This window comes from Mesoplodon bidens (assembly GCF_964165515.1).
Source record: "Mesoplodon bidens genome assembly, chromosome: 18".
Taxonomy (NCBI): domain Eukaryota; kingdom Metazoa; phylum Chordata; class Mammalia; order Artiodactyla; family Ziphiidae; genus Mesoplodon; species Mesoplodon bidens.
Genome location: NC_138175.1, coordinates 29,939,298 through 29,963,415, shown reverse-complemented (window position 1 = coordinate 29,963,415; position 24,118 = coordinate 29,939,298). Strand labels below are relative to the sequence as shown.

The window sequence follows — 24,118 nt, the reverse complement described above, 5'->3', positions numbered from 1 at the left end:
CTCTCAATGTCCAGCAGGGCAACCACCCTCACCGCCTGTTGTGGACACCGCGCAGGGCAGAGTCCTGGGGAAATATGTCAGCTTAGAAGGTTTTGCACAGCCTGTGGCCGTTTTCCTGGGAGTCCCTTTTGCCAAGCCCCCTCTTGGATCCTTGAGGTTTGCTCCGCCACAGCCTGCAGAACCATGGATCTTCGTGAAGAATACCACCTCTTACCCTCCCATGTAAGTCAAGGTGTGACTCTGGAATCTTCCAGTGGGGATGTTAGCCTCAAAGGGACGCAGGAAGGAGCCAAGGCAGTCCTCTGAGTGGCTCATACTTCATCCTGGAATCCTCAAGATACTGTAGATCGTTAAAAACATCCCAGGGGCTTCCCTGGTGGCGCAGTGGTTGGGAGTCTGCCTGCCGATGCAGGGGACGCGGGTTCGTGCCCTGGTCCGGGAGGATCCCACATGCTGCAAAGCGGCTGGGCCCGTGAGCCATGGCCGCTGGGCCTGCGCATCCGGAGCCTGTGCCCCGTGGCGGGAGGGGCCACAGCGGTGAGGGGCCCGCGTACCGAAAAAAAAAAAAATTCCAGAACTCTCATAGCATTCTAGAGCCCTTTATTCAACTACTATTTATTGAGCAACTTTGCCAGGTATTTTCTAGTTTCCTGTAATCTATTAGTGAACAGAACAAAGATCCCACCTTCATGGAGCTTGCATTCTAGCAGGGGCAGATAGATAGTAAACAATATGCAAATTAATAAATAGACTATACAGTATGTTAGAATATGATAAGTGCTGTGGAAAAAAATGGAAAGTTGAGCAGGTGAGGGGTTTCGAAAGTAATGATTCTGTTAACCTAAAACAGTAAAACAACCAGATATTTTACCAGCAAAACCAGAGATTTATTTGGGAGCAGCAAAGAATTGCAGTTGGGGACATACAACTATGGCAAACCACATGCAATTCTGGTAAAAGGAAAGGAAACTCTTTTATAGAGGCAAAGAGGAAATTAGGAGGCACTGTTATAAACAAAAAGTCCATTGGAGGAAACTGGGAGTTTGTTATGTAGTGGCTTTTAATTGGCTGAGTAATGGTAGTCTCTGATTGGCTGAGCTGTTGCCAGGCGAGAAGGAAATCTTTCCTGTAGTAAAGTCGTGTCACTTCTGGTCAGAGGTACACAGTATGTCTCTTCCTAGGGGGATCTGTATTGAGGTGGAGTGATATCTTCCTGAGATCTCCCCCTCCTGACCTCCAGATTCCATTTTAGTGAGGGTTCTTTTTATTAATTTTCACAGTTCTATTCATTTTCCTTCTTGAACTTTACCATAGTGGGAAGTGAGGTGGGCCAGGAGATGTGTGGATGGGTAGTGCTTTGGGGTGTTGACTGGGCAAGTTCTCAACTCCCAAATGTGTCTAGGTACCTAATCACAAGCAGAACAATGGTTGAGGTGTTCTAGTTAGCTGGTCAAGTTGGGCAAGAAGACTCACAACTCTCCCCCAAGGCACCTTAGCTGTCTACAAGCATTGATTCAGACCTTATTTATCTCAGCAAGAGATTTCTAATAATTTCCAGGGTCCTGCCTCTTGCTGAATTTTCTTTTCTTCTCTTCTCTCCTTACTCCCTTCCTTCCTTACTTCTTCCGTTCTTTTAAAATAATATTCATTCTTTTTATTTCCTGATTGCAATTAATGTTTTATTTATTTTTATTGCAAGTATACATTTTATTTCCTGATTGCAAGTAATAAGTAATACATACTTATTACATAAAAGTGAGAAAATATAGGTAAGTAAAGGTAAGAAAATGAAAATCATACACCACCTAGCAAGAACTGTTGTTCATATTTTAGATTCTATTTTTCCAGTCCTTTATCTGTTGCATAATTTCTCCCTTAAAATGTAATCACATAATTTTCTGTACCCAATTCTAATGTGTGTGTTTTTTCCCCCGCACCAAAAAGCAATTCTCACACACCATATGTGTGTACAACAATTTAGCTAATTCTGACGCTCTCTTCCTAGAGATAGCATCAGATTCCACAGATTAAGGGCTCAGCTCCACAATAACTCCCTCTGCTTCAGATGCCAGTTCCATGTCCAAGTTGTCACCTATGCTTCTGACCAACTGGCTATAAATTAGAGGTTCCTGTGACCCCCTCCTTAGGTTCTATTAATTTGCTGTAGCAGCTCACAGAACTCAGGAAATTAGTTTTTTCACTAGATTACCAGTTTATTATGAAGGATATTAAAGGATACAAGCCACTAGCCAGATGAAGATATCCATAAGGTGAGGTCCCTAACAAAGGAGCATCCATCCATCCTTCTGGAGTTTGGGACCCAGCACGGTGGCAATTAGAAGAGTTCTGGTTCACCTACCAGGATGCCCTCTGAACCCTGTCCTTTGGATTTCATGGAGCCTTCATTACATGGGCAGGATGATTGAAAGCATTAGTCACTGGTGATTGATTCCTCTCCAGCCCATCTCCCCTTTCCAGAGGTCAGGCCTGTGGCGCAAAGTTCCAACCCTCTAATCACATGATTGTTCCTCTGGCAACCAGTTCCTGCTCTTAGATGAGGTCCAAAAGTGACCTCATTAACCCAACAGTATACACCACTCAGGAGATTTCAAGGGTTTTAAGAGCTCTTCAGCAGAAACTGGACAAAGATCATATACATATTTCTTCTTATATCACAATATCATATTACACGATACAGATACTTTATTTTTTTAATTTATTTATTTTAATTTATTTATTTTTGGTTGCACTGGGTCTTCGTTGCTGCATGCAGGCTTTCTCTAATTGCGGCCAGCGGGGGCTACTCTTCGTTGTGGTGTGTGGGCTTCTCATTGTGGTGGCTTCTCCTGTTGTGGAGCACAGGCTCTAGGCACGCGGTCTTCAGTAGTTGTGGTTCACAGGCTCTAGAGCGCCGGCTCAGTAGTTGTGGCGCACAGGATTAGGTGCTCCATGGCATGTGGGATCTTCCCGGACCAGGGCTGGAGCCCATGTCCCCTGCATTGGCAGGCAGATTCTTAACCACTGCACCACCAGGGAAACCCCAAGACAGATACTTTAGATGCCTGTTTTGCTCATGAAAGTATATCATGAACATCATTCTATGTCATTAAATATCACACCCCGACATTTAATAGCTGCATTACATTGCATATTGAATCATAATTATCGCACCTCTTATTTGGGATTATTAACTGTTCTTGATGATTTTGATAATATAAGTAGCACTATGATGAATATCCTGTAGCTAAATCTTCATGCATGTTCATAAATATTTTTGGATAAGTTCTAAGAAATAACATTTCCGAGTAAGAGTATTTTTAAAATTTCCCTTCAGAAATATTCCAACTGCACCCCTTTAATTAATATATGAAAACCTCCATTAACTGAATTTTTAACAATGTTTTGGGTTATTAAAAATGATTTTGGGCTATTGAATAGGCAAAATAACAGTAATTTTTATTATCATTGTCATTATATATATATTATTCTCTTCTACATTTATCTGAATACTAGTGACATTGACTTATTTTTCTCTTTTTAAACTTTTGATTGTCTTCTTTTATGAATATTATGCCCCTTGCCTTGGTGATCTGGGGAAAGCACAGTGGGGAGTGGTGGTGGTGGTGGGATGAATTGGGAGATTGGGATTGACATATATGTACTAATATGTATAAAATAGATAACTAATTAGAACCTGCTGTATAAAAAAATAAATAAAATTAAATTAGGGCTTCCCTGGTGGCGCAGTGGTTGAGAGTCTGCCTGCCGATGCAGGAGACACGGGTTCGTGCCCCGGTCTGGGAAGATCCCACATGCCGCGGAGCAGCTGGGCCCGTGAGCCATGGCCGCTGAGCCTGCGCGTCCTGAGCCTGTGCTCCGCAACGGGAGAAGCCAACAGTGGGAGGCCACGTACCGCAAAAAAAACCCCCCAAAAAAAAAAAAAAAAAATTAAATTAAAATGATAAAAAGAAAATCTCCAATAGGGCAACCAGTAGTTCTTGCCTGTGATGGGTTGATGATAGAATTTTAGCATGTCAGTGCTGCAGGACCGTTATGGAAATTACTCCCCTCATTTACACAGAGGAGCAGACTGGGGCCCAGAGCAGGCAAAGAATTCACCCAAGGAAACCCAGCAAATTAGGCTGAGGCAGGACTAGAACGTAGTTCTCCTAAAGCTGCCCCACAAATATTTCACCCCTGACCTGTTGTAGGCCGTAAATAACTGCCATTTGAGTGATTTCTCCTGGTTTATGGAAGTGTCCCATGGACTAGAACATGTTTCCCTGTTGGCAGAATATGGTCACCCTATAGCGGGCATCATACAGCGCCCCGCGGAAAGCTGGTCTGGACCCAGGGCATGCAGGAAATGGTCCTTTCCCCGGCCCATCAGCATATAAGCAGCCTCCTTCCTTGACTCAGGGCATCCCAAAGGCCCCAGGAAGGGAAGAGGGTCAGGCCTCACCATACCTGGTCCGGGGAGACCTTGGTGAGCCTGAGAAGCCCCCATCAGATGCCCCTGGTAGCCTCCTACCTAACCCAGTGTCTTGAGTCTGGTGAGAACAACTCTATTTACTGCCCTAAACCTGCCAGTCCAAGACCTGGCCTGACCTCAGGAGACATCTCCTTGGTCAGCTCTGATTGAACTTCAAGAATTCTTCTCTCTCCTTGCCCCTCCCAGGTGCTCCCAAGACCCAGCGGCGGGGCAGAGGATCTCAGAGCTCTTTACCAACAGAAAGGAGAATATTAACCTCACGTTTTCCGAAGACTGTCTTTACCTAAATATTTACACTCCTGCTGACTTGAGGAAGAGAAGCAGGCTGCCGGTAAGCAGTGGGAACAAATGGTCAAGGCTGGTGTAGACCGGAAGGGGATGAAGGCAGTGTTGGGTTGGGGCGTCTTGGACCAAGGCTGTTCCAGCGTCCCCAGGCTGTTCCCCAGGGGCCCCAGGGCTTTCTTTACCACCACAGCCAAACCTGACATCAGGGAACACAGGTTTTCCGCACCTCGGTTTCCCATAGTGACGGACATAGGGCCTCTGGGGGAGTTTGCTGTACATCTGTAATGAACATTTTAATTTGTCTAAGGTCTCTCATGCTAATAGATGGACAAGAGGATTACTCTTAATTGTTAGATTAGGAATCTGATACCCTGGGTGGCTAAGACACAATTTCCAATAAAGTCAGAGGTGGAAGGAATCTTGGAGATAAGCCAACAACCCAACCCTTGTGTTACAGATAGAGAAACTGAAGCCCAGTGAGGGGAAGGCGAGGTCATAGAGTAGGGTTGGCAGGACTAGAGCACCAGTCTCCTGATCTTCAAGTCACGCTCTTTGACACACACACACTAGCAAGTGGAGCCTGTGTGTGGCCTTTCCTCAGCACACAAAGACCTTCTCTGACAAACTTTCAGTGTCTCAGTGTCACAGGTGGAGGGTGCTGAGCCTGGAGCAACAGAGAAGCACTTTCCTTTGCCTTTGCCAACTATCAAGATTTTATTGTAGATAATTTCACTTCCTAATTTACTTTGACACAAGCTGATGACCCAGTGAGTCAGCATTTCCAGAATAAATGGAAGCCCAGAGATGGGGCAGCCTTCCAGACTCAGGCTGGAGGGTGGGGCTGGTCTGCTGGGAAAGGAGGGGTCAGTGGGGTAGAGACAGGAGGGGTGTGAGCACCCAGCCATCTCCCAGGAACACTCCTGGCATGGTGCCCAGATGTGGAGGAGGGCATCTGCGAACTTGTGACTAGAAGGTGGCCCTGCACATGCTGGGCTCAAAGAGGTGGGGACAATTGTTAATTCATTCATTCATGCATTCATTCATTCCCCTAGTACATACTCAGCGCCCCCATATGCATAGCTAGAATTGGGGGTTAAGAGAAAGGAAGAACATAAAACCATGACCACACAGCCCCTGCCTTCGAGGATCTTAGCATCTGGGTTGCACAGAGCTGGACTAGCTGCTTCAGCAAATCACTGCTGGCCAGCCACTGGCTCAGCCTGGACTCAGAGGTGACTGCACACTCAGTCCCTCTGCCCGGAGGTGGGCAGGGATCAGAGATGTAGGACGAGCAGGGGCTCCAGGAACCTGAAGCTGGAGAACCTCTACTGTGGACACAGGCTCTGGAACCGCAGGGTCTGGGTGTAAGTCCTGGTTCCGCCTTTTACTAGCTGAGAGACCTGGCTCTGTTTCCTCAAATCAGGGATAATCACACACAAGTGTTCAATGATGAATATCAAGATTTATGTCAGTATGTGACACAGCACACAAGGCAAGTCTTGCTGATGCATTAGTTAGAGTTGAAGGGAAGAAACTCCTCCTGCCCCAACAGCCAGCCTACTGCACTGTGGCCATTGGCTGCCGTGTGCTGGGCAGCTCAACATGTGGACTCTGGAGCCAGACTGCCTGGGTTCAAGTCCTGCCTCCACCGCCTATTAGCTGCATGACCTCAGGGTGGTTAAGTGCCTCAACTTTCCTGTCTGTGAAATGGGACAATAGTAGTCCCTATCTCGTGGATGGTTTATTTTTAAATGCTTAGAGCAGTACTTGACACATAGTTCATGTATGAGTTCTTTGATTTTTTTATTAACAAAATCATTATACTATTATTTTAGCCATTCTCACTTTCTTGCTATGTGAACTCTTTAAATTCAGGACCATGCATTATGAATTGTCATGTCCACTCTCATCCTCAATTCTTACCACAGTCCCTGGCACCTAGTAGGTTTTCAGATCATATTCATCAGATGACTGAAGACTTCTTAGAGGAGGTGGCTTTTAGGCTGGGCTTTGGAGGATGGGTGAGATTTGGGGAACAGAGGAGGCAGCGGAAAGGCCTATTAAGAAGAGGTACCACCCGGGGCGTGTGCTTCTTGACATGGTCACCATTCACGTGAGAAGTTTATTTCACCACACAAAAGGTAACTAAGGTGAGGCTGAAATAAGCTTCTAACCAAGGGCTGTTGCATGCAGAGTGTGCTGAGCTGCGTGAGGGGTCCAGGAGTGAGGACGGTGGGAGTGTTGGAGAGAAGATGATGCTCTTAGCCTTGGCTGTTCCCATGATGATGTTCTCAGCATGAAGAGCACTGGCAGGAGGTGGCACTGAGGCAGGGGAGACCGGCAGGGGCAGCCAGGGTGCACTGAGTGGGGTGGTGGCCTGGGCCACAGCTGGGAGAACGGGTAGATGACCAAACCAGACAGCCTCTTGAGGTCTTTCCCAGCTCTGCTTCCTATGCCCTGAACGGTTGCTTCCTCCCCATCCAGGTGATGGTGTGGATCCACGGAGGAGGTCTGATGTTGGGCGGGGCATCAACCTATGATGGGCTGGCCCTCTCTGCCCACGAAAACGTGGTGGTGGTGACCATTCAGTACCGCCTGGGCATCTGGGGATTCTTCAGGTAAGACACTGGACTCTCCTCATGGCCCATTGACCCTCAGTGTGGGAGTGCTAGGACCCCACTCTGGTCCTGCAAGCCCTCAAAGGGATCTTTGCTAGGTTCCCTACTAAGACATGCAAGTCCCCTCGTAATTGGGCTCTACCTACCTTCTCCTTCCCCGGCCACCCTGGTCCACTTACTTGCATGTAAAATGCCTAATCTGCCTGACAAACTCCTATTATTCCTGCAAAGCCCAACCCAAATGTTACCTCGTCTGAAATGCTCATCTCTTTTTCACCTGTGCTGCCCAGCATGTTGCATACCTGTAAGATGACAGTTAACATGCGGCGCAGCAGTTAGAGGCTTATACGTCTTACCTCACGGGGAAGTAAAGAAGGAGCGGACTCACGTGGGAGCTCCGTAAAGTCTTGTAGGTGGAGGAACGGGCGGCTGGAACTTGGAGGCTGTAACGAGCACCTGAATCCAGTGGACACATCTACGGGGAGGAGCGTAGGGCCCACTCACCCCATTTCCTTCGTGGAGTTTGGCACATGCGTGAGCGAAGCCTCGAGTCTCCTCCATGGAGTCTCCGTGGGGACAGGAACCGGACTTCCTGCAGGCACAGTTACTGAGCCTTTTCTGAATATACCAGCCCCAGGACCTCTTACCCTCAGATGGCTGGTGGGTGGGCTGGGGGAGGGGTGGTCATCTCACTGGAAAGACCTATGGGCTGGAGGAGGGTTGTCCCAGGCGAGTCATGTCCCGGGATGTGTCACCTTCACTGAGACTCCTCATCTCCTTCCCCCACGGCCCACGGCTGCTCCCAGTTACAGTATAACTGCATACACTCCCCCTTCCCCTCCCCCAGGCTCTCCTCTACCATGTCAGGGTTTCACCCCAACCAGACACCACACTGCTCTGGTCCAGGTCACCAGCGGCCCAGCCTTGGCAGCAACCGCACATCACCCCTCAAATCTTTTTGAAAAATGTCCTTCTCTTGGCTCCTGGCCACCTCCTCCCTCATGGCTGCTCCTTCTCGGCCCTTCCCGGACCCTCCCCCTCCCCGTCTCAGCCTCTGTGTGCATCTTCTTCTCTGTCCCACTGGTTCCCTAAGTGACCTCAGGGGGCACTTCCAAGCTCCCTATTTTTAGCCCATTTCTCCTTTGAAACCCACAGGTACATCATTAACTACCTCCTGCCATCCCCATGGGACACCTGAGGGCGCCTCTCCCTTCCACTGACAAACTTAACCCTTGACTCCCGATGCCCCTCCCCCCAGACCCTCCTCCTTTCTCCACAGGGCCTCCTGCTCAGCTGCAGGCAGCTCCGCCCTTCCAGTTACTCAGGATAAAACCCTGTGGGCACTTGGATTCTTTTCTTTTCCTCACACCCCACATCCAGTCACCAGCAAGTCCTCTTGGCTCCACTTTTACAATATATTCAGAATCCAGCCACTTCTCACCTCCTCCCTTGTAGTCACCCTGTTCAAAGCACTCTGTGTGTCTCCCCTGGATTGTTGTAATAACACCTACTTTTATAACCCTGCTATTTTACACCATGTCTGATCCACACAGTAGCCAAAGTGATCATTTAAGACATAAATGGAATCATGTCATCCCTGCAATGGCTTCCTAACTTACTCAAGATGACATTGACATCTTTACTAAGGCCCTCAGGGCCCTCTGTAGGTGTATGTCCTAGACTCACACTTTTGTTCACTGGACGCTGGGGCCTTTGCATGTGCTCTTTCTTCTGCCTGGAATTCCCTTTGGAACTGTAGAATAGTAGATACTCAATAAATAGATGTGGGATGGATGTATAGAACGCTACAGTGGAACAATGCTGCAGGATGGGAGGCAGGTGAAGACCCCAGTGTCAGGGCTGTGGAAGCCCAGCCTTTTCCAGAAGCCTCACCCAGACCCCCCAGCCCCATCTGTGGTCCTGAGGGCCCTGCTGTGACATCTCTGCTCTCAACCCCACCCTGTCCTCTTACTCACAGCACGGGGGATGAACACAGCCGGGGGAACTGGGGTCACTTGGACCAGTTGGCTGCACTGCACTGGGTCCAGGAGAACATTGCCAACTTCGGAGGGGATCCAGGCTCTGTGACCATCTTTGGAGAGTCAGCAGGAGGGGAAAGTGTCTCTATTCTTGTAAGTGTTCCTGGCCCTGATGTGGCTACCAATGGGACCCCTTGCAGACCAGCCAGTCTAGTCATGGGACCTGGATTCAAGGCTGACCCTACTATGTGCAGCGTCAGATGGTGAAAAGTTATGGCCAAACTTTCCTTGGTCCCCAGGGAGCTCAGAGCTCAGCTTAGCATCCTGGGACCATATCTCCAGCCACGGCTGCAACGGAGACATTCCTCCTGTCCTGTGTTGGTTGAGCTCTTACTCTCCTTCCTAATCATTTTACCATTAGTACCCACCTCGCTCCTCTTGGGAAGTAGGGGTGGGTGTAAATTCTGAATAAAAAGAGGCAACCATGCAGTTGGGTGCCATGTCATTATTTGGCTTGAAGCCAGATCTACAATTCAAGGGGACACGAACACTAAGAACAGGTCAGAGGCCTCCTCTGAGGAGGTCTGATGGCTTGTTCATGCTCAGGAAGGAGGGCAGCAGCCTCTGGGACTGAGGATGGAGCTGGGCTGGGGGAGGAGGGGTAGAGAGAGGAAGGAGGATGGAAGGGGGGATGGGACCCGGGAAATGGAACACAGACACGACCTGGGAGGCTGATGTGGGAATGGGAGTTGGGAGACACCAAGGGAAGCAAAGGTGGAAAACCAGATTAGAGGTGCTGGGAGCTGTTAGAAACCCTCCAGCTGCCTCACAGTTGAGCAGAAGGTTAACACTATTACTGTATTTTTAAAACATATGTTGGGTTCATAGTTGAATATTCAGAGGAAAATGTTTTTAGTTTATAAAATGGAGAAAAAGAAAAGCATAGATAACTCCCCCAAAATAAAAAGTCATCCACAATCCCATTAGCCAGGGATTGTCACCATGGACAGTTTTATTTTTCTAGTCTTTTTTCCATGAATCTATCTATCTATCTATCTATCATCTATTATCTATCTACCTATCTATCTGTATCTATGAATTTTTAAACAAAAAAACTTCCTTAATATTATAACACAAATATTTCCCTAACCATTAGTTATTCTTTCATATTTTTTGTGTGTATAGTCGAGTATAGTATAGTATTTCATTGTAAGAATGAAAAATACCTTATTTACCCAATGTCATATATTAGAACCTTGCATTATTTCCAATTTTTACTGTTATAAATAACACAAACATTTTAGAGATTTTTATGTGCCTCCATGATCATTTTCCTTAAAATAAATCCTAAGTAATGGAAATGGGGAATCAGAACTGTGCCTTTAAAGTGTTGCTAGGAATTGCTGAGCTGCCTTTCAGATACTTTGATTGTTATAATCAGTGTGTGCCACACGCTTCCTGTTTTGTCCTTCACTCTGCTCCTGGCTCCTTCCAGCTGAGGTTTTCTTGCAGAAGCCAGGCCCCATGGTCTCCAGGGGAACAGCCCAGGATAGGGATGTGGATGGGGGTAGCTCTTGAAGACCCCTCCCCGTGAGCATAAACTCCCTTTCTCGCCACCCTCCTCCCAGGTGTTATCTCCCCTGGCCAAGAATCTCTTCCACCGGGCCATCTCTGAGAGTGGTGTGGCCCTCACTTCTATCCTGGTCAAGAAGGACATGAAGGCTGCAGCTAAGGTAGGTCTCACACTGGACTGTCCCCACACCCTTTGCTGTGCTCTCCTGGAGTTGTCAGGGTCTTTCTTGCTGTGGGAGCCAGCTGACATCCTCAAAGAATCACAGAAGTGAGGGTGGCTGAGCAGGGAGGGCAAGGACACACCTCATCCCACCTCCATCTTCTACTGCTGAGCAAACTGGGGCAGAGAGCAGAAGCACTTGCCAAGGTCTGCGAGTGATCAGAGCAGAGCCGGACTCAGTCTCATGACTCTGGACTGCCAGCCCCATGCACTTTCCACTGAACACACTTCCCAAAGTGTTCCAGGTGGGGTGCTGGCCTGGACAGTGGTCAGTGAACTGTCATCCTATCTTGCCTCGCTCAGGGTCTGAAATCTGATGAACTCATTGGCACCATGTGGGCCTGGAGTGGATTCTCCTTGGGGGCTTGTGACTGGGGTGGGTTCCTGAAGAATTCATTCATTGATTCATTCATTCACTCAACAAATAGTTTTGATATAATCTGAAATCTCGCAACCTCATGAAGCTTCTGTTATAATTGAGGAGACAGATTAATAATTATATAATTGCACAACTTACAAAATGTCAACTGTGACTAGAGCAATAGAGGAGAGATACCTGATGTTATAACAGAATCCAAAAGGAGCACTTAGTCCAGTGAATAGGGGGAGGTTTCCAGGAAAGGCTTCAGGAAAAAAAGTGATCAATGAGTTGAGATGAGAAGGATGAGCAGTAAATTACTTGATAAGAAAAGAATATCCAGGGAGAGGAACAGCCTGTGCAAATGTCCTGTGGCAGGAGCAGGTATCTCAAGTGAGAGAGAGTGAGAAAGGCTGCTGTGGCCAGAGCAGAAAGAGCAGACGGAACCTGGAGTGAAGTGAGGATGGAGCCATGGGCAGGGCCATGCTGCATAGGACCTGGTGAGGACTTTGTCTTTATTTGGAGAGTGTTAGGAAGCCAAGGAAGGGTGAGCAACAAGGAGGCTCTGCTGAGGAGTGTGCACTGGAGTCATTGATGTGGAGCATTTTCGTCGGGCTGTGAGAGCTGGTTAGGTGGACGGGTGGGGGCAGCAGCCACTGGTAAGCAGGATGGGAGGAGATAAGACACCAAGAATTTTAAAAATTGTTGAGACTGTTTTTCAGAATTCTTTGGCTATTAACAGCAGAAGCCCATTGATCAGACTTAAGTCAAGAAGGGGGAGTTTATTTAAAGGAAACAAAGGTGGCAGAAATGGTGCTGGATTTTGCTATCAAACAGGACCAGAAATTGGCAGAATGAAGAATCCAAGACTCATATTCTTGTTCTCTCTCTCTCTCTCTCTCTCTCTCTCTCTCTCTCTCTCTCTCTCTCTCCCTGCTCTACTTCTTCATGTGCCTTTTTATTTAATTTTTCACCAAAAACATACTGAGCATTGATTGTATGTCAGACACTGGACCAGGCTCTGGGCAGCCCATGTGCACTCTTCATGGTCCCGCCATCATGGAGCCTGACTTCTCTCCTTCTGCATCTTCCCCTCTGGCTGCACTTTGCAAGTGTCTAGCCTGAGGCCAGACTCACCCATTAATTGGGTGAGCCGAGATTTGAAATTAGACAGTGGATTCTGGATTCCATGCTCTTAAGCCCCACTCCATGCTGCCTCTCTTTAGATGTTCAGCTTTGAGATCATTATGTCCACTTGAACAGAGATAAGGCAGCAGAGGCTGAGGAGTATAATTGGCACGTCTGGGATCCAGGACGTACTGGTCTAGAGTTTCTTCTGCTGCCATGTGTTGACTTAAGAAATTGAGGTTGGAACAGAACACCTCTTTATTGATGGAGGGAAGAGACAGGGCTCTTGAATTCTGCTGTCACCTGTGATCTCTGCAGAAAATTGCTGTCTTTGCTGGGTGTAAAACCACCACCTCGGCTGTCCTCGTTCACTGCCTGCGCCAGAAGACAGAGGACGAGCTCTTGGAGATAACGCTGAAGATGGTGAGTACATCCACTCTCATGGCCACACAAGCTCCCCGCCCTGTAAATATGGCCCCAGGCTTCATCATCTCAGCTGTCCCCTTGCCCTGGAAAAACTACCTAGGACAGTTTCTCACCTCTCAAGAGCAGTGTCAGACTGGATCTGAATGGGGAATTTCCTTCTTTCTTTTTTATTATGGGATATCTCAGATGTTAGCAAAGATAAAAAATAACATAATGAACAACTGTGTAATAACTCCTCATATCTGTCAAAACTTACTTTTTCCAATCTTGTTTTTCTGATAGATTTTTTATATGTGACTATTTTCTTTATTGTAAATATATATATGTCACATATAATTTACCATTTTAATCATTTTAAGTGTACAATTCAATGGCATTAATTACACTCATAGTACTGTGCAACCATCACCACTATTTCCAAAACTTTTCATCATCCCAGACAAAAAATCCCTACCTCTTTAAACAGTTACTCTGCCTTCTCCCCTTCCCCCCAGTCTCTGGAAACCTCTAATCTACTTTCTGTCTATGAATTTGCCCATCCTAGATTCATTCACATAAGTGGAATCTGATTGGTTTTTAAGAAGTTAAACATTACACATTCTCAGAGGTGATTACCATCCTGAATTTTAGGAATGGGGTTATTTAGAACAAAGCTTTTCAGAAAGGTTGCCACAATTGTCTTGGTTAATTTAGAAACCACCTCAATTATAATCCAGTGGTGGCCCAGTTTTCTAGATTTTCTGCATGTCTGCCTCAATAGTGATTCTCACATAATCGTATATCTACCCATTCATCCATCCAACCATCCATCCATCTATTCATCCATCCATTCATTCATCATCTTATTATACATCTGTCCATCCACCAATGAATCCAGTTCATCAGTATCTTTTCATCAATCTAATATCAATTCATCTATAACATTCATTCATCTGTTATCAATCATTCATATATCTGTATTTCATCATCCATCTCTCTAAAATCAATGATCCATACATCACCTAATGTACTAGCTATCATCCATCTATCCACTTATCCCCCCAATTCAATACTCCAAATATTGACTAATTCCATCCACCCATCCATCTGTCTTTGCTAAGTGTATGGGGGGAGGTAACAGTGTGGGTGATGCAGACATAACTGGATATAGTCCCTGCTCATAAGGAACTATTCCAGGAGAAACACGCCCATATCCGTATTGGGTTAAGTGTGGTGGGAATACAGAGAGGGGACGCGTTCATTATAGTAAGCAGGGATGCTTCACAGAGAAGGTGACATTTCAGGATTGGTGGATGGCTATGGTAGTGGGTCATCACAGGAAGCTACAGCACAAAAGATACCCAGAGATCAACACTTACAAGATCCACTTATAAGGGGAGAGTCTGGACCCTGGACCCCTGAGGATGCTCCTGGACCCCCAGCGGCCAGCCTCCAGCACTGGACTCTGCTCTATTTCCATGGGTTAAGTCCAGTGCAGCCTTGGATCCTGGTTTCTCAGGCTCAAATAAGGTGACCAATGTGTTCAAAGATAAAAACACATCTGTTTTCTGATGCCTGGAAAGAGGTAAATTTATTTCAGCAATTCTCCATGTGGCACAAGAGATCCGCTTATAAGGGGAGAGTCGGTGACTTTGGGAGAATCCAGAGAACCCAAGAGCCCATGTTATCCTTCTGAGATCTTCTGAGATCACGTGGAAGTGTTTCCATGATTATCCTCTCTCCCCAATAACACACGCGGGTGCACACGCGCACACACACACACACCTGGATTGTGGGGTACAACCCATAACGGAGGGACCCTTACTGGGACTTCCTGCATACTGGTCAGGCCTGTTAGCTGCAGTGTCACAATAAAATCAGCACAATCTTGGTGAACTCACAACAAAGGGAAGCGTGGGGTGGGGTGAATTTCAGTGAGCTTGTATGGGTCAGGATTTTCTAATGCAAGACGAGAAAACTAGAAAGGGGTATGTTGTAACAGAATCTTCAGGTAACTAACTGAAAAGTCCAGGAGTTGATGGCTTCAGGCATGTCCGGATCCAGATGCACATATGATATCATTAAGGCTCTGTCTCTGTCCCTCAGCTTTTTACCTCTCTGTGTTGGCTTCACTCTCAGGCAGATTTGTCCCCTGGGGAGGTTAGACAACAACAGTATTCTAGACTTACATCCTATCTGCTTAGAAACCCTCTTTCCCAATAATTCCAGCAAAAGTTTGGGGTAAACTCTATTGAACTGCCATGGGCACATGTCCATCCCTGAAGTAATCCCTGTCTTCAGGGAGATGGTGCACCTCAGGTCACATATAGATGCCTGGAATCATGGAGTGAGGCTGGGGAAGAGGGAGTCCCCCAAAGGAAAATTGGGGTGTTTTTGCCTGGAGGAACAAGAAGAGGAAATGGGTGGAGGGCAGGGCAGGCACAAGCAACAGTCCTCTCCAGAGCTCCCCTCCCCCGTCCCATACCTCCACCCTGTGCCCATGCCCAGGGGAGCTGGTGCCCTGCCCGCTTCCTTTCAGCCCAGCCAGGGTGTCACCAGGAGGGAGAACTTGTACCTTTGACGCACAGCTCACCAGGATCAGCTTTTCTCTCAGGAAGCCTTCTCACCCACAACCTCTGCCTTTGTCTTCACAGAAATTTTTCGCTCTTGATTTACATGGAGACCCCAGAGAGGTAAGATGCTTACAAGAACTGACTATAGATCGAGAGTTGCATATAGATATACATACCCTTCAAATTAAATACACATTATGTTATATAGTTTATACCAACTTGAGTGAAGATTTGCCCGCATCACCTAACCACTGCTGGCCCTCGTCAGAGTTCTGCCCTCTGGGGTCCACAGACTTAGCCCCCTTTGTTAGGACCTTGAGTGTGTGGCCACCGCCCATGGGCACACAGGTCTGCGATGCCGGCCGTGAGCTCAGGCAGGTGGAGAGTGGGACGCGGGTGTGACCTCGAAGGGGAGGCACAGACACGACGCTGTACTCTTCCCCAGAGCTTTCCTTTCCTGCCCACCGTGCTTGACGGAGCGCTGCTGCCAAAGACGCCCGAAGAGATTCTGGCTGAAAAGAATTTCCACCCCGTTCCCTACATCGTGGGAATCAACAAGCAGGAGTGTGGCTGGCTTCTGCCGATGGTGAGAAAGTGCAGGCCTCTTAGACCCGCCTCCCCTGCCCGTCACATCACCCCTCCCATCTCTGGTCACAGGACCCCTCCTTCTACGCACCCCCCTCTGGGACCTTCATACACCTTGACGTTTCTGTGGAAAACTTCTCCACGATGGCCCAGCTGTCACATGGGTGGTGCGGCCCTGGGGACCCACATCCCCACACACTCTCTGCTTGTCCTCCCATCCAAGAATCCTGAAATGTCAGTGCCAGGAGGGCTGGTAGAGATAGGGATTGGGCAGATGAGAAACCCAAGGCCTGGAAAGGGGATGGGGCTTGGGAGTTAAGGAGAGTGAGGCCTCAGACCTGCGGCCTCTCCCCTGGGCTTGGCGCTTTCATAGTTTCTCCATAAATTCCACCCGCCCACACCTCATGCTCTCATTCATCTAACTGGAAAGATTCAAAGGAGCCTGCTTCCTTCTGAGTTAAAATTGACTTCTAAAAGTTATGAAGAGCTTTCCCTTCAGTCAAAAATAAACAAAGCCGGACACTAGTTGAATTGGTAATAAGTTTGATTCAGTGACACTCTTGCTATAGGGAAAAGATCAATTGTAAACTGAACCCAAATCCCTGAAACAAAAGGCTGGAGCCTATCTAAGGCTGCGGGCGTGGGGAGGGGGGATTTGTCCATGAAACTGGGCCACCTGGATTTGTTAGCTGGCATTTATCTGGAGAAGAAACAAACTTCTGTCTTTTTTTTTTTTTTTTTTTTTTTTTTTTTTTTTTTTTTTTTTTTTTTGCTGTACGCGGGCCTCTCACTGCTGTGGCCTCTCCCGTTGCGGAGCACAGGCTCCGGACACACAGGCTCCACGGCCATGGCTCGCGGGCCCAGCCGCTGCGCGGCATGTGGGATCTTCCGGGATAGGGGCACGAACCCGTGTTCCCTGCATCGGCAGGCGGACTCTCAACCACTGCGCCACCAGGGAAGCCCAAACTTCTGTCTTTATGACAGGAGACTGTGGTGTAAGTAGAAGCAAGGCTCCCACTGAAGTTAGGCATTATCTTTCCACAGGGACTGGGGGAGAGAGCAAGAATTATCCCCTGAATGTTTGCTTTTCATAAAAGTTGGCTCTCAGGTCCTTGAGAAAACAGGTTGGAGCAGTGGTTTTACATCCCAAAGGGCAGAAAAAGGATTTATAATGACAAGCTTTCCAAAGTAACTGCACTAAGAAAGGGTCAGGGACATACCTGCCTATCACCAGGTTTTGGCTAGAACAAACAGTAAAATCTCCTGGCAGCACAGAGCTTTATAAGGGGGCCTGGGGTCATCCTGGGGACATGGCCTTAAGCTGCTTGTAGCCGTGCTAGAGTTTGGTCAAGTCACTTAATGCAGAATTTTGATGGAGTCATTATGTGCAGAGTTCTGCAGTTCTTCATAATGATTTCAGAGGTTATACCAAAGGACCAAAACCATAATGGCAGAATTTGGGGCTTTCTCTGCTATCTAACACAGGTTGGGTATTTGTGAGGTCTGTGTCATCTGCCCCAGAGCCCTCTACTTGAACACTTGGCTGGTTGAAACCTTCCCTCTCTGTCTTGATGACCACTCTGGAGACTCTAGCCTAAATATATATATATATGCACGCATATATATACACAGACACACACACACACACATATATATACATATATATACATACACACACACAAAGACTGGGACAGCTTCCCTTAACAATTACTTTATCTTCTTTGCATTCCTTGATTTCTAGATATAAAAGTCCATTTGATTCATTGATTTTGCCCAACTCATCAAAGACCCATGCCTTACAGAGTGAAGTAAGTCAGAAAGAGAAAAACAAATACCGTATGCTAACACATATGTATGGAATCTAAAAAACAAACAAAAAAATGGTCATGAAGAACCTAGGGGCAAGATGGGAATAAAGACACAGACGTAGAGAATGGACTTGAGGATATGGGGAGGGGGAAGGGTAAGCTGGGACAAAGTGAGAGAGTGGCATGGACATATATACACGACCAAATGTAAAATAGCTAGTGGGAAGCAGCCGCATAGCACAGGGAGATCAGCTCCGTCCTTTGTGACCACCTAGAGGGGTGGGATGGGGAGGGGGGAAGGGAGGGAGACACAAGTGGGAAGAGATATGGGGATATACGTATGTGTATAACTGATTCACTTTGTTATAAAGCAGAAACTAACACACCATTGTAAAGCAATTATACTCCAATAAAGATGTTAAATAAATAAATAAACAATAAAAGACTCAAAAAGAAAAAAAAATAGACCCATGCCCATCAAGATATGACAGTGACCTTCAGCCTGCATTGATTTGGTTTGCTGGTAACTTTGGTTTTTCCTGTCATTACCTGATGATTCACAATTGCTTAACCTTTGTTTTAACAGTTCATGGGCTACTCATTCTCTGAAGGCAAGCTGGACCAGAAGACGGCCACATCACTCATGTGGAAGTCCTACTCCATCCTTGTAAGAGTCTAGGAATCACAGGATCTGGCTGAGCCCTCAAGAGGGGAAGAGGCTTGTCCCCAATTGCAAAGCAACTAATGGCAGAATGAAGACTGGGGCTGGGGGTTCTGCCCCACTTTTTCTGCTTTTCTTATCACTACCCATGGTTGGGGGAGGGGGAAAGTTTGCACTGGGCTCAAAAAGTTCACCATTAACACAAGAAGAGAAACTGTGTCACTCACCAGGGGTGGTGAAGTCAAAAATCCAGAAATAGCTAAATTAAAACCACCGAATGAATGAAGAGTATTTAGTAAGAGTTTTGGTACATAAAAAATAGTTCACGCCCTGGGGGCTTCCAACTTCAAAGACTGGTAGGAAGCTCAGGGGCCTGAAGTTACAGGATGGCTTATAAAGTAAAAATGAGGAAGTTGTTAACATTTTCAGTGATTGCTTATTACAATAGAGGTTTTCAGGTGGCAAGGGATTGGTTAAAAGTGATTATCTCATACTATTTTAGGGAGATGACTTAGTTTATTTTGTGAATGTTAGAGGGATTTACAAAAAATAACCTAAGTTAGATTTTGCTTATGTTCATGAAATAAGCTAGAGTTAGTTTTGCTTACATGGCTTAAATGGTTTTGTCTGCACAGATAATTCATAAGTCTGGTCTCCATTTTATATTTACCTTTAACAGTGGTCACTTTCACTCGATCTATTTCAGAGCATCCCTGAGGAACTGACCGCAGTGGCCACTGACAAGTATTTAGGAGGGACGGACGACCCTGCCAGAAAGAAAGACCTGTTCCTGGACTTGATTGCAGATGGGATGTTTGGTGTCCCATCTGTGAATGTGGCCCGTCACCACAGAGGTGAGTCCCAGACATTGGACGGGAGAGGGACACTGACCGCTCCAGCTTCACTGACTGTCCTGCCCAGCCCTCAGCACAAACACATGTGCAAATTGCTGAGGGTCGTACATCCAAGGCTGATTGCATTTGGCCTGGGGTGGGGCACTGTCCTATTTTGGTTTCCACCAGAAGCAGACTCCGAGAAAAGGATCCAAATGCAAAGAGTTTCTTTGGGGGGTGATCCCAGAAAACACCAGTAGAAGAGTGGAGAAGTGACATGAATGGAGAGGAAGCCAGTCCACACTGCACTGTCAAGAAAGCATCCACTGTGGACACCAGGACCTGGGGAGCTCTGGGAAACCAGCAGAACACATGTCTCAGGGTTATCCGTAGTGAGTGGCAAGAGAGCTGGGGTATTTATCCTCCAACTTTGACGAGTCATTGGTTGAAGGCTGTTCCCAAGGGCAGTTAATTCCCTGGTGCTTCGACCTGTTGCACACATGGGCAGAGTGGTCTCTGGCTGCCGAAGACCTCAGGCAAAGAGCTATGGATGCAGGAGGTGGAACTCAGGCTGGCGTGCCCGGAAGCAGGGGATATGGGGAGGCACCAACAGCATCTGCCACAGGGCTCCTCACCTGAATTGCGGTGGTCTGTGGGGCTAGAGGGGAAATCTTGGAAGATAGGTCTTGGGAGGTTTCCAAGGTCAGAGCTATCTGCAAACTAGTTTGTTAAGCAGTGGAGCTGGGAGTAGAGTGAGGCCAAGCATAGGATCAGGATGTTGTCTGGGACCAAGAAAGCTGAAAGGAGTGAGTATTGGAAGAGTGGGGCCACGTGGGCTAGAGAATGTCAATGTCTGTGGCCGGCTGTTGTTTCTCCCAGTGTGTGCTGTGTCTACCACAGGACCTTCCAACATTGACCCAAGACTGTGTGTAGGGTGTGAGGTCAGGGATGGATGAGCTCACCTGGAGAGGAGGTGTCCCTTTTGGGTACCTTTTGAGTTACTCACAGGACCCTTCATTTCTTGGAGACCTCATTCACCTAGTCTGCAAGCCAGGAGATGGTTCTGGGGTCCAGACCTCTCTGCCTAACAGTGCTAGAAGGGTTGTAAACCTTGAGACTTTATAAGCATGATAAAACGTAGCTGTGGCTGACTTACTGTGTCCCCGAGCACTCAGTACAGTAATTTGGAGGTACTAGTTACCATTTCTTCCTCCCTAGGGTCCTGATGACCAGCCAGGGACTGCCTGGGGTCAGATCTGTTCTTTCATAAATTTGGTCTTGCCTCTTGCTACGTGTCTTGATTTGTAGTATCCCCTTCAGCATCCATGCTGCTTCCAGCCATACTGGACTTGAGTTTTTTATCTGACATCCCATGACTTTGAATTCAGGGTCTTATTGCCAGCACTTCCCAGAGTTTATCAATGTTATTTTTTCATCGTCGTATTTCTCTCAATCTCTTTTTGATAAAGTATTTTTCTGAGTATAAAATTAATCTTACCATTGTAGAAAGTTTTGAAAATATGGGAATATGTTAAAGAAGCAACTATATATCACTCATAATTCCTTCACCTAGAAGTATCAGCTATAAAGTTTTGTTTTTTTGTTTTTTTGGGTTTTTTTGCGGTACACAGGCCTCTCACTGTTGTGGCCTCTCCCGTTGCGGAGCACAGGGTCCGGACGCGCAGGCTCAGCGGCCACAGGCCCAGCCGCTCCGCGGCATGTGGGATCTTCCCAGACCGGGGCACGAACCCATGTCCCCTGCATCGGCAGGTGGACTCTCAACCACTGCACCACCAGGGAAGCCCCAGCTATAAAGTTTTGACATTTTTTTTTCTATTAGCCTTTCCATGTCTTACACGTAATTTTAAAATTAATTTTATGTTCATAGACAACTATATTGTAGGCATTTCCTCAATGTCAATAAAAATTCATGGAAAATATCAATTATTTCATGGTATGATGGATTAAAATTTACTTTAGTATTCCTGTCCTATTGGGTATTTAGCCTGGCTGCTAATTTTTTTTTTTTTAATTTATTTTATTTTATTTATTTATTTGCGCCAGGTCTTAGTTGCGGCATGCTTGTGGGATCTAGTTCCCTGACCAGGGATTGAACCCAGGCCCCCTGCATTGGGAGCTCAAAGCCTTAAGCCCTGTGCCACCAGGGAAGTCCCTGGCTGCTAATTTTGATGCTACAGAAAACATCATACTCAGCCTTATGTGCTTAAATCTTTAACCAAGTCTCAAATAATTTTCTTAGAGTTGGTTTCTAGAAGTGAAATTATTAAGCTTGGCTGTAGTAGAATTTTAAAGTTCTTGATACATTTTGTGAAATTGCTTTCTAGTGTATGAGAGTGTGGATTTCTTAGCTCTCTCACTTGGGATAGTCAGATTAAAAGAATAAAAATAATGCTGCCAATTTTATATAAGTCCTACCTCACCAAAAAAAGAACATCCACTGTTTTAATTCGCATACTTTTATTACTAGCTCTCTCCTTCCCCCTGCTTCTCTTGTTGCTCCTAATTGTTATTATTGAAATATTTGCCCTACTTTCCTTTGAAGACGTATGTTGTGATTGTAGGAATTTTTTTAAAAAATTTATTTATTTGGCTAAGCCGGGTCTTAGTTGTGGCCCACAGGATCTTCAGTTATGGTATGCGGGATCTTTAGTTACAGCATGTGGGATCTTTAGTTGCGGCATGTGGGATCTAGTTCCCCGATCAGGGATTGAACCCGGGCCGCCTGCACTGGGAGCATGGAGTCTTAACTACCGGACCACCAGAAAAGTCCCCCCGTAGGAATTTTTTTTATAAATCTCAGTGGTTTAAGGCAAAACGCTGAAAAAAAAGAAAAGAAGAGGAATGAAAAGAAGAATATCTTTTGGGCAGCATGCTGCCATAATTAAGTTCTCTCATTCACACTAGGTCTTTCTTTGTATGGTTGTGTTCTGAGTTCCTTTCTAACACTTCTGAGTAGCAGAGGCAAGGGTAAACACCCTCCTTCAGTGAGTTCTGCTTGACCCTGAAGCAGCTGTTTAGCAAGTGGATTATGGAACCACAAACGGATTGCTTCTTCCAAACAATAACCACAGACGGATTGCTTCTTCCAAACAATGCCTCTTGCTAAACCAAGAGTGCAGTGGCGGGGGGGAGGCAATTAAATAAATTATTCTACATCCTCCTGTCAGGATGGCATATATTGTTACACTAGGTAGTGGACAAACATTTAACGATATGAAGAAATTATTATAGTCATTACAAAACTACACATCCAATAGTATCCTTATTTTATATACATAAGTGAGATAAGTGCTAAAATATTAACAGAGGTTTCTCTGAGCGGTGGGATTAGATGTGATCTTTTTGTTCTTATTCCTTTTTTCTGCATTTTCCAAATGTGATTCTGTCCCCAAGAAGGGAAAAAGTGTGATATTTCCCCACCAGTCTGACTTGGGGCCTGACCCTTCCCGGGTAGAGTCACTCGCTCTGGGCATAATGATCAGTGCAAAGCACAGAGCTCCGCAGGCGGGTGGCCCGTGAGTTAGCCCTGAAGGAGCAAGATGGGCAACGCTGCTGAAGCATCAGCAGGAAAACTGACATCTTCCTGGGGCTTAGAGAGGGGGTGGTGAGCGTAGGGGCAGGGGAGAGGAGGAGGGAGGAGCTGTACCCTCCCTCGGCCCCTTCTTCCTTCTGCCACTACCTTAACACTCCCTGGGCCAAGCAGGAAGCAAGACCTGTGAGATGACAGAGGAAAAGGAAATGCTGAATTGTGGTTTCCTGAGACACAAAGAATAGACTGTTCCCTTTCTGCATAGGCTTGTATTTAAATATCTGCACTTTCAGACTAGCAACTTGGATTTACTTCACTCTTCTTGGAATACGTGTGAAAAACACCAGAAACGCTCAAAAATGGGCATAATAGAAGACACCTGTCAGGCTGCAGGTATTCTCCAAGGGAATGAAGACTAACCTGTTAGCAATGAAATGTCGTGGTATTTCTGTGTACATAAACTATGTATCTAGATGTTCTGGTGTGTGAATGCGTCAATAGGCAAAGAGGTTTATATGTATCGACCCAATGCCTCTATAAGGATAGTTATTTTGAATCAATTTCCCCGAAGTTTCAACATTCATTCATTCAATAACTGGCTCAAATCCAGTTCCACCTCCACCACCAGTACATCCTTAAGCAAGTCATAGAACTTTTCCCAAACTGTTTTTCTCTGTTACGCTGATAACCAGAGGCCTCCTGCGGGGACACACAGGGTCTGGCACACAGTTGCTTCTCACAACGGGCAACTTCTGTTAATATTGTTGTTCACTCAGGACCAGGCATGCCCCCAATTTCCTGATTGCTCACAGCGCCCCTCCCACCCACCTCTGGAGCCCTTGATACCATCGAGGTGTGCGTCTGCTGAAGTGAACTGTGCATGAATCCATGTCTTCCAGATGCCGGAGCCCCCACTTACATGTATGAGTTCCAGTATCGCCCAAGCTTCTCATCAGCGATGAAACCCAAGACGGTGATAGGGGACCATGGGGATGAGCTCTTCTCGGTCTTCGGGGCTCCATTTTTGAAAGGTGATGGCCCTTTGGTGACT

The 24,118-nt window shown here is 46.6% G+C and overlaps 1 protein-coding gene across 2 annotated transcripts in view; it reads left to right on the top strand.

Moving 5' to 3' along the window:
• The window catches only part of LOC308605445 (liver carboxylesterase-like), a 29,506-nt gene that overhangs the window by 3,714 nt on the left and 1,674 nt on the right, over positions 1 to 24,118 (top strand). Inside the window, exons 2-12 of one of the 2 annotated variants that reach the window (XM_081215481.1) lie at positions 18 to 222; positions 4,679 to 4,823; positions 7,262 to 7,395; positions 9,374 to 9,527; positions 11,003 to 11,107; positions 12,971 to 13,075; positions 15,712 to 15,750; positions 16,076 to 16,216; positions 18,610 to 18,690; positions 19,391 to 19,538; positions 23,967 to 24,098. In XM_081215481.1, coding sequence (XP_081071607.1) covers positions 18 to 222; positions 4,679 to 4,823; positions 7,262 to 7,395; positions 9,374 to 9,527; positions 11,003 to 11,107; positions 12,971 to 13,075; positions 15,712 to 15,750; positions 16,076 to 16,216; positions 18,610 to 18,690; positions 19,391 to 19,538; positions 23,967 to 24,098 — 1,389 coding nt within the window. Of the gene's footprint in view, positions 1 to 14; positions 223 to 4,678; positions 4,824 to 7,261; positions 7,396 to 9,373; positions 9,528 to 11,002; positions 11,108 to 12,970; positions 13,076 to 15,711; positions 15,751 to 16,075; positions 16,217 to 18,609; positions 18,691 to 19,390; positions 19,539 to 23,966; positions 24,099 to 24,118 lie in introns of both variants that reach the window. The other variant, XM_081215480.1, reaches the window with a different exon arrangement.